The sequence below is a fragment of the Varroa destructor genome, unplaced genomic scaffold (genome assembly GCF_002443255.2).
Source record: "Varroa destructor unplaced genomic scaffold, Vdes_3.0 BEIS01000006.1, whole genome shotgun sequence".
Lineage (NCBI taxonomy): Eukaryota > Metazoa > Arthropoda > Arachnida > Mesostigmata > Varroidae > Varroa > Varroa destructor.
In genome coordinates, this window is record NW_019211459.1 from 31961128 (window position 1) to 31970640 (window position 9513).

General features: G+C 39.8%; 1 protein-coding gene across 4 annotated transcripts in view; it reads right to left on the minus strand.

The window, feature by feature from the left end:
- Positions 1-3945: 3945 nt before the first annotated feature.
- rb (adaptor related protein complex 3 subunit ruby) overlaps positions 3946-9513 on the minus strand; it is a 10977-nt gene continuing 5409 nt past the window's right edge. For all 4 annotated transcript variants that reach the window (XM_022810925.2, XM_022810922.2, XM_086992176.1 and 1 more), the window contains 7 exons: positions 9154-9429; positions 8830-8997; positions 8161-8229; positions 7369-7749; positions 6903-7040; positions 6441-6602; positions 3946-6141 (listed from right to left, as the gene is read on the minus strand). In XM_022810925.2, coding sequence (XP_022666660.1) covers positions 4264-6141; positions 6441-6602; positions 6903-7040; positions 7369-7749; positions 8161-8229; positions 8830-8997; positions 9154-9429 — 3072 coding nt within the window. In that variant the 3' untranslated portion in view covers positions 3946-4263. The remainder of the gene's footprint in view (positions 6142-6440; positions 6603-6902; positions 7041-7368; positions 7750-8160; positions 8230-8829; positions 8998-9153; positions 9430-9513) is intronic.

Consider the following 9513-nt stretch of genomic DNA (forward strand, 5'->3'; position numbering starts at 1 on the left):
TATATATATATAAATGCCGCTGTCTATGTGTGTGTGTCTCGAAATGAAAGCGTGCGTTGTCTGAGTCTCCGGAGAGGTAGCGAGAATGAGATCGATTGTTCGCCTCTGTAGTCTGTGCTTCAACCAGCGCCTTGAGCAGACGCGGTGAGGCCTGTTACTGTCTGGCTATCTGTCGACATTCTCCGGCCAGACCGGAGAGTGATGTCAACGGGTGGCAACAGCGTCTAGGCCTATGCACTTATATATATTATTCAGTAGTACAATTTCGAGCAGTTGGTCGATACTGGAGTGTCGAGGATCGGAGGGACTAGACGAGTACTTAGACCCCGTACTTGATTGACTGTTCGAAAACTGTCTGTCTACATAGGATGGTAATGACAACGATGATGCGATGATTACAATGATGACGTGTGATGACGGTAATGATAACAAAAAAATCTTATGAAATCATCGTTTATATTGTCGTTTTTGTGAACCTCAAGAAAAGCTATTAGCGAATAACTGTGAGGAATATTTTTTGTTGCATATTTAATTATTGCCTGCATTATTGACGATGATCGGTTGATATTGACAGTACTGTTTCAATTCGGATCTACACAGAAGAATGCAATTCGTTAGCACAACATTATATGTACATGTGACAGTTTCTAAAATCGGCAGGAATACGTATTAGGAAGAAGATGAACAAATTTACCATTATTTGGGTGAGAATAAAATACGAAATGTGCAACTCTAAGTACTATCATTATGAGAAAATCAAGTAGGTGATTTCTCCGTTTGGCCGATATAGCCCTCCGAAAATGCGAAAGAGAAGCCAAGCAATAAGTTTTACATGTTAATCAACCGGGGAGGGGGGGGGGTAGTGTAGGCGGCAGAAAATCTGATGTACAATAGGGACTCTCGATGGAATCGTCGAATGATGATAGAAATATGAATAAAAAAAAACAAGAACGGATACAGTTGTTATGAAAGCTTACGTCAGAGCAGGAGCTGTCAAATAGTGCACGTCTTTGCTATGAACACTATACCAACTCAGGCGTAAAAAGAATGAAAGAGGATAACCATTGTAAATAGGCACTATGCAAAAAGCAAGTCCACTTTATATAGAAAGGGGGAGTATATGCATACAATTCCGGCTACATTTGAGTTCACGACTATTGTAAAATTATAATCTTTTATTCTGCAGAATAAAATTCTACTTTGATCGTATTTGTAAAATCATTGTATTATAATAAATGGCACTTTATTTGAAAAACGTGTATCTATTGCGCAGAGTGCACAAATCAACCTTGCATTCATTCCATAATCACCCATTTTGCCGAAACAAAACAGTTTTTTTGAAATAGAATCAAGTTTGAAAAACGGTTGTCTATGAGAGCGTTAAGAAAAATTTATATAACAAGACACATTGCAAAAAATGTTGTATTTAAATTCAGTGAACGACTAGTTTCAGTGTTTCTAGTGGCCTATACATGTTGAAAAAAAAAATGGTTTCTTTGTTATTACCCCAGTTCCTTCAGAGTTACTAACGTCATTTCTCGATGTAAGATTCCATTTTTGCGGTTGGCTTTAGTGGACATATTCTACAAGCCTAGATTAAAAGCGAGATAAAATCTGCTTTGCCCGGGATCTTCTAAGGACTAGTTTTCAGTCTGCTATAAGAGCTACAAAAAAGTTTGATACAATTGTGTTTATGACGGGAGCAATATAAGGGGTAACCGAACTAAATCGAAAAGGTTCAGGTAGGCAAGTGACCATGATGACAGTTAACCCACGACAAAAATGCTAGAACTCTCAACCCAAGATACGAAAGTCTTTTAAAAGTATAATAAATATATATAAATATATAAGAATAGTTTCGTCGTATTTAAAAACAGCAAGCATATTAACCTGTATTAATTCATTAATTAATTTGTGGGGCTTTTACATAGATCTGGGCAAATCATTATACAGAATGTGGTGCTGTAGACGCTATCTTGAACTATTGAGAATGGGTATGAGCAGTAATGTGACCAGCATTCTCCACTTAAATTAATTTCAATACATCAATAACAAAAATGTCCTTTGTAAGACGTCAATGAGATATCTAAGCGTAAGTATTTGTTGAGTTTGTGTGTCAGCTTATCTCAAGGTGTCATATAAAACATCGCATATGTACTGCACCACTACGATTGGACAATGGTTGACGATCGAAGCGGGAATTATGTGGAAACGGGTTTTAAATTTCGTATATGTTAGGTTGTCACATCTTACATTAACATTAAACAAGATGCGAGAATCTATGTATACATTACGGAAATTATGATTAATGATACTTTCCTTGAAAAGACAGTTTTGCTACGACACTCGTTTTCAGTAAGATAATAAACTCAATAATTGATCCAATTTGTATTATACCCATGCACAATGCATAGCTCGAAATGGGATGGTTACCGGATCAAAATAATATTTAAATAAGTTTTTACGTATATCCTTATCTTGAATAATATTACTTGGCTTGTCCGGCTGAAAAGGAGGCTTCCACTAAGTACAAGAACTTGATCGATAGTTGAAGAAAAGATGCCTCTGACCTTACCGTGGAAAACCAAAAGCTGGGATATTACTCACCATTAAAAAAAGAACACATTAGTAAATCGAAAACTTTATAGCCAATTGAATCATCGCTTTTAGATTTTAAGGCTGGAAAAGCTCAATGAAGTGCAAAACAGTTGCGGTTTACTTTTATGTGACCAAACCATACATGAAATAACCGTTTAAAACTCAATGCTTTGTTTAGCGAGTTTTTTAGCTTTAGAAAGAGTTTAATGCTGAAAGGCTCGTTGGCAGAAAAATTACCTTGCTCTGACCCAATCTCATAATCATGCTCATAAGCTTTTCTGCACTAGTACACTAAATCACAATTCATTGTAACATTTAACTGTATATTTTATGTGCTACAAGGTTATCAAGGCTTTTCCTTTTCGACCAGTCTGAACAACTAAAAACCTTTCATACATATATTTGTTCGGTGGAAAGTATATACGTTATCAAGCACCTGCAAACCGCCGTTTTCCAATGTGTCATTTTTATCCGAAGATAGCCCTAGAGCATAGACAGACAAGCGTCACAAGTGAATCATTTAAAAAATTAAATCCCTGACAGGTAGCGGTCTTAATCAAACGGAAACCTATGCTTGTCGACATTGCACGCTCGTTGTCCTGTTTCACCGGCGCTGTGTGGCCTGTTATTTTAAGCCAATTTACAGTTTGGTAGCATCACAAGAACGAGCCACCACCGCAACCCATATTTTTATGAATGGAGTAAATGAAGAGGTGCCGGCGGCCATTTTGAAGTACATTCGAAGTATTGTTATGCATGAATTTCTGTCAAGGCAGGCTATTGTTTTAAACCACTACCTGCAGTTAAATCACGGCACTCACGCTAAGCGTATTAACAAGTAACTGGGAACTGATGCAAGCTTTATTCAAGTCAATTTTTAATGAAGCCGAAATCAGCTAGATTTGAGTTCAATGTAGTGTAGAAGCATACGAAGTTGTTATGACTATTCGTTCTAGCTATGCTTATGGCCTTGAGAAAAAAATTAGGATAGAGATTCTCTGGTAAAGCTCATATATGATGCAAAAGAACCTTGTTTTTTTCAAAAGAAACTTCTAAAAATTTGAAAGGGGAGACCAGTTAAATTTCCTAAATTAAAAAAATTCCAGGAGTTTTTTTAGTACATGCTGTTATATACACATATTTATATGGTAGCATGTACAATAAGCAGGAATCCTCAGGTTTCTCCATTTTTACTTAAATGTTTTTAGGTTTGAAGATTAACCATCAGGGACAGCAAAAAAATAGCTTAACAAATTAAAGCAAGCTATATATATATATATATATAGATGACACTTTGCACGTTTTTTAAAAAACTAGAATAAGGATCGCTATGCGGAGCGATAAATGTCACTTAGTGGATATTGACAATAAGTTTTATTATCCTGCTTCTCATCAAAACACGAATACATTCATTGTGTCAGTGACAGTTTTTTTTTAGGTTCATTCACGTCAGTTGCTCTCAGCCTGTAACAACAATTTGTTTAAACAGGACAGTACATTGACCTTCATGATGCTGTATCAGCCATTCATTAGTAGTCCCATCATTTCGTTAGTTAATCAAAACGACTAAACATGCACGACCCCAATGTCGGCACTATGATTGTGGGCAACATTTACAGTTGCACACAAACAGGCTGACTACTTTTGCCCTACAAGGCTGTTGCTCTAACGTCCAGCAGCGGTAAGTGCTTCCTTGATCTGCGTAAGAAGCATCTGGCCAACAGTTATGAGTTCGCAGTTGACTACAAGCCGAACTCGTTCGCCATCATCGGCAGCGGTATCCGACCGTCCCTGTTGCGTCACTTCAACTAATACGAGACTACATGTGTTGAGTGTTTGTGCAGCAAAGCGTAATGTCCCTCCCAAGCCCGTTTCACCTTCAGCTACAAGCATTACGTTGGCGTATTGCTGTAGCTTCTCGCGTAAATCGGCAAATTCGAGCGAGCAGGTGATCTCTGCGTCGAACTGGCACATTCCACGTAGTGTACGCTTAAAATAATCGAAACCGGGTCTAGCGATAATTACCGGCCGAACAATCTCGCATATCGCTGGCGTCAACCGAATTTCGCGTTTGTCGTCATCTGCTGTCAATTCAAGACGAACCTCTTGGGCACTATCCTTGAAGTTCACGCCTATAGTTGTTACAAACGAAGCACCAGGACCTAGTGGCACTTGTGACTGGGACCCCCTGACCTCAAGAGAAACCTCGTCGGCGGCTTTAACAGCAACCTCTTGGAATACACGGTCACCGCGGTTATCGAAGCTTATCTCGATCGATGTCATCCTGCTAGAAAAGATGTTCTCACAGCGCGTGTAACGGTACATGACTTCTAGGCCGTTCCACTCTTTTGCGTTAACTAAGGTCCCACGTTTAAGACTAGCCCAAATTGGAGTTGAGACTGGTGTCACAAGTCGGGATGGTTCTTGTTTTGGTTTCGGGGCCTGAACGACGCCTGCTGTTAATAACTGTACGGGCAAAGTTGGAGCTGGAATGTTGAATTGCATATCGCCCATATCCAGGTCCAATAAGAGGTCGACGGAATGAGCGGGTTTTTTAGTGGTGGTCAATCTTTTCGATTTGTGTCGATCTTTCCGCTTCTGTTTGTTGTTATTGTTAACCTTAGTATCTTCGTTGTCGCTTTCTGACCCGGGAGTCTTATTTTGTTCGCTCTCGGATGACGATAAGCTGGCCTCGGATGTAATAAGTTCACGTGGCTTTGACGTCGTGCTGTGCTTACTGTCGCCATTTGTAGCCGGTGCGCCGTTGGCATTGTTCCTTTTTGAAATTTTAAACTGTTGTGCTTTTCGTACAATTTCTGAGTCATCAGTGGACGAGTCACTCTGGGAGTCATCGGTGCCGTCGGACGCCGAACTTGATTCGTGCGTGGCGGATTTGTCTCCTTCTTCGCTGCGACCTTGCTCTTCCGAGTCGCCGTCGCTGTCGCTTTCAGTTGTGTTAGATGAAGATGACTCACTGGCAGAATCGGATTGTGAACCCTCCTCAGATTCGGCGTAGAAGTCCTTCGATTTTCGGGCCTCACTTAACACTATCGGCGTTGGCGGAGGCGTAACATTACGCACAGATGGGTCAGGTGCTTCGTCCGGGAAGTCTGGCAGTTCTTGGTATCCTGCGGCTGGTTGGTTAATAAGATGAGACAATGAGCCCATTTGATACTGGTCACGTCCACTAAATGTTGATTGAAGCTTTGGCGCGGGCTTGGATGATAAAAGAAGCTTCTTGGCGTACCGGTTTAAACCTGTTGTTTCAGGATTGGTGCAGAGGTGCCGCAGAAACCGTACTCGATCCCGCGTGTCATAGTTTTGGTCATATTTGGCTAGATTAAAGATATATTGCACGATGAGTTTGGTCTGTGGTTGGTTATTTGTTAAAGCGAGTCGAGAGGCTAGATTAAGCGCTTGCAACTTGACTATATCCTCCTCCTGACAGAAGGTCTTTGCTATTCGCCTTAAAACATCAGGAGCGATTTTCGGCTCGGCGTATTCTGCGATTAACCAGAGAATCGATGCTCTGGCCATAGGTACCTGTAATATTCGGTAAGAGACCGACAACTAGCCTTAAGCAGAAAAAGTACTGAAATCTTGTGTTAGAGTACTGGGTTTTTCCGGCCCCCAAACGGAAACTTGCCGAAACAAATTTAAAAGTGATGCCTAAAATATCATCATAAAACAATAACACAAATAGTAATGCAGTTGTTAATTAATATTTGTAATTTAGCTAGATTACATCGCTGGACTATCCAATATAAGCGCATGCTTCATTGTTTCAAAAGTCCTGTTATTTCGTTAATTTGCTGGCTATACTCACAATCAGGCCAACGTACCTGTATCTTGTCCAGTAGCCTGGCCATCTGCCGTATAATTTGGGCATGTTGGCCAGGTTCAATCTGTAGCAGCTTTTTGATAACGACCACACTTTCAGCTACTACCAACTCGTTTCGAGACGACAATAATGCCGTTAGACCGCCAAGGCAGGTATCTGCCACCTGCCCATTTTAAAATAGAGTCCACAAGAAATAAACAAACAATAATTAATATTTTCTAACCCATGGATATATTTTTAAGAATCTGTTTCTGATTATCGCGTACAGACCAAACCGACGCTAGCTTCTTTCAAATCACCATGACTACCAATATAGCAAATATGGAAGACCTCTGACGGCTTGCCCTACGACATATAACGATAAAATTTTTATTAAAAAAAGGTTTTGGGCGAAGCGTCCCAAAATGTTTTTTTTTCTGTCTTATCCACACGAGCAGATAGAAACCTCAGTGTTTACGCAGACCTCTTTAATTTGGTGTGCCACACGCCCTATGCAGTGAATCGTGGCCTGGACAAACTCCATGTCGGTTGACTGGAGATATGTCTGAAACTCACGAAGTAGCACTGAAATGTTTGATTCTGTCGCCAAGTTGGCCAACACCTGCAAGGAAAATCCGCGTTAAGGTGCTGTTTGGTTTGTTTAGTTTGATAGTTTTTTTCAGAAATTTAAAATGAAGCGCCCTTAGATAAACCAAATATAATAGGATTTTTGTAATGAACATAGAAATTAGAAGAGTTCGGAAATTATGAGAAAGAAATGTTTATGAAAGGTTATGGGTTTTCACATAAAATTCTATTCAGAATATTTTTTTTTGATTTTCGATTTGCAAATAAATTAATTTGATTACACAATCAAATTTATATATTTAAAAAAACAAGTTTAAAGCCCGTTTATCAATAATAGTCTCTCGTAATAATGTAATACTAACCTCTAACTTAAGTAACTTGATTTGAGTCGGATCAGAGGTTCGTACAAAGAATGATTTCAAGTGAGGCTCGAACATCCCTTTCCGGCTTGTGGACATCGATGATAAAGAGGCGATGTTACTTAAAACTACAGTTTGCGTTTCTCGATGGCTCCGCAAAAGACGAATTAGCGCTTTGGTGGTAATTGCAAGTTCAGAACTTGGCGCTAAATGGTAATATAATTGACAGACAGCCATCACAACTGCTGAATTACGACTCTGTAGGAGGGGTTGGCAATTGCGTAACAAGAGCCGGAGATCTGGGTCAATCCCTCGACCCTCGACGGTGCTCGACAGGGTTCCTCCACCGATCTCACGTGACTCTTCGCTGCTGCCATTTCGAACCTGCCGATTAAAACAGACACGTACTCTTAGTTGGCCGATATCGGTTTCAGTTATAAACACTCTGTAGTCTTTAGTTACGATATTGAAAAACTTGAAAACTAAGGAAGTTACTCTAATGAAACAAGTGCAAGTCCGTGCAGGCACCAATCGGATGTAATGGAAAATGATGATCCGTTACTACCGAATATTCGAAATACAAAACGACTATCCAAGCTCTAACGCCGCTAAGAAAAGTTATGTGAGCGTTCTTTTAGAAAGCAAAACAAATAGAATATGGCATCACGGTATTCGAGTACACGCGAAAAATTATAGGCGCACAGTTAGTACAATCACAAACAGGTCAAAGTTATAGTATGTTTTTCGCGGGGCATCGTAACTGCTAGTTCCTCCTGCAAGATATCATTCACTTACCTCTGTGGCTAAATTGGGATCGGTGAATTGGGTGCGAGCATAACGGGTTAACATTAAGATGATCACCACCTATAGAGAGCAGTATTATATAATTTTGTGTGTGATTAACCTTGCGCATGAGTACTCCAACTCGTATCGTTGCTTCGTTTAGGTAAAACTACTCCTGAGGCCTACCTTAAAACTAAAACAATCTGCCTCGTTTTTTAAAGTACGCTTGCAGGAAATATGCATAAAGCATACTCTAAAATATCGGTTAGGATTATATTTTATATATTATAAGAAACAAATTTAAGACAGAAATGTAAAATCTTGCTACTTGATTTCTTCAGAATGGTTTCAATCACTGTGAATAGTGCTTTGAACAATTCAGTTCAACGGCCGAAAAGTGTCAAACAATTCTTGCCAAAAGCGTCAATTTGTTCCTTTAAAGAATAGCACAAGAGATGAATTTATTGTATCGTCTAGAAATCCCTAGTTCAAAGTTCGTAATTACATTTAGGTTTTGTTTTACAGGGTCGACCTGACAACATTTGTCGTATAATTGTCTTAATATATTAAAGCACTTTTTTGATGTTCAAATGTTGTCGATAACCTAGAAAATGAGCATGATGGGACTCTGTTGGTTAATTAAATAAAGGCTTTTACCCCATATCATGTTAATGGACTTACCTGGCCCCATTCCTCTACATCCACAAGAAGGTTACAGAGTTTTCGGTAGTTTCGGTGGACGAGGTCGATTCGCTCAGGACAAACTTCCTCAAAGGCCATCACGGCGGAGCCAACCACTAATGTCGTCTTATCGGCCAGAAGACGTTCGATTACTTCAACAAGAGCATTCTGAATATGAAAAACGCATTACATATAGGGGCAACATCATTAAAATAAGTCAATTGAAAAACACTTTCAGTATTGTATTGTTTATATAAGGCAAAAATCAAATGATTCCATAGATAGCGTGTGTCAAGGAATTTCGGTGAGTTGCCTTTGTCGTACTTTCTGTTCAGGATCGAGGCTGTACAATTTTGGGATCGCGTGGGCAGCTGTCTTACGGACGTAAGGTGACATATCTGAGACGGCATCCCGAATGGCTAGGAACATAATCGGTACAATCACCGCCACCCGAATCGAACTTAATACACGAAGGGCACTAGCACGAATTAGTTGATTTGGGTCTTTCAGGGCTCGTTGAAATGTCGAAATTGATAAAAGAGCAAGGTCCTGCTGCTCTTCGGCGTAACGAACAAGGTATACGTATACCAATTTCTTCACCTATATTGCGGGTGTGGATCCCCGACGGGAATAAACAGTCAAATCTTAGAACATGGCAAGTAAGGAAATATCAACACAATATAT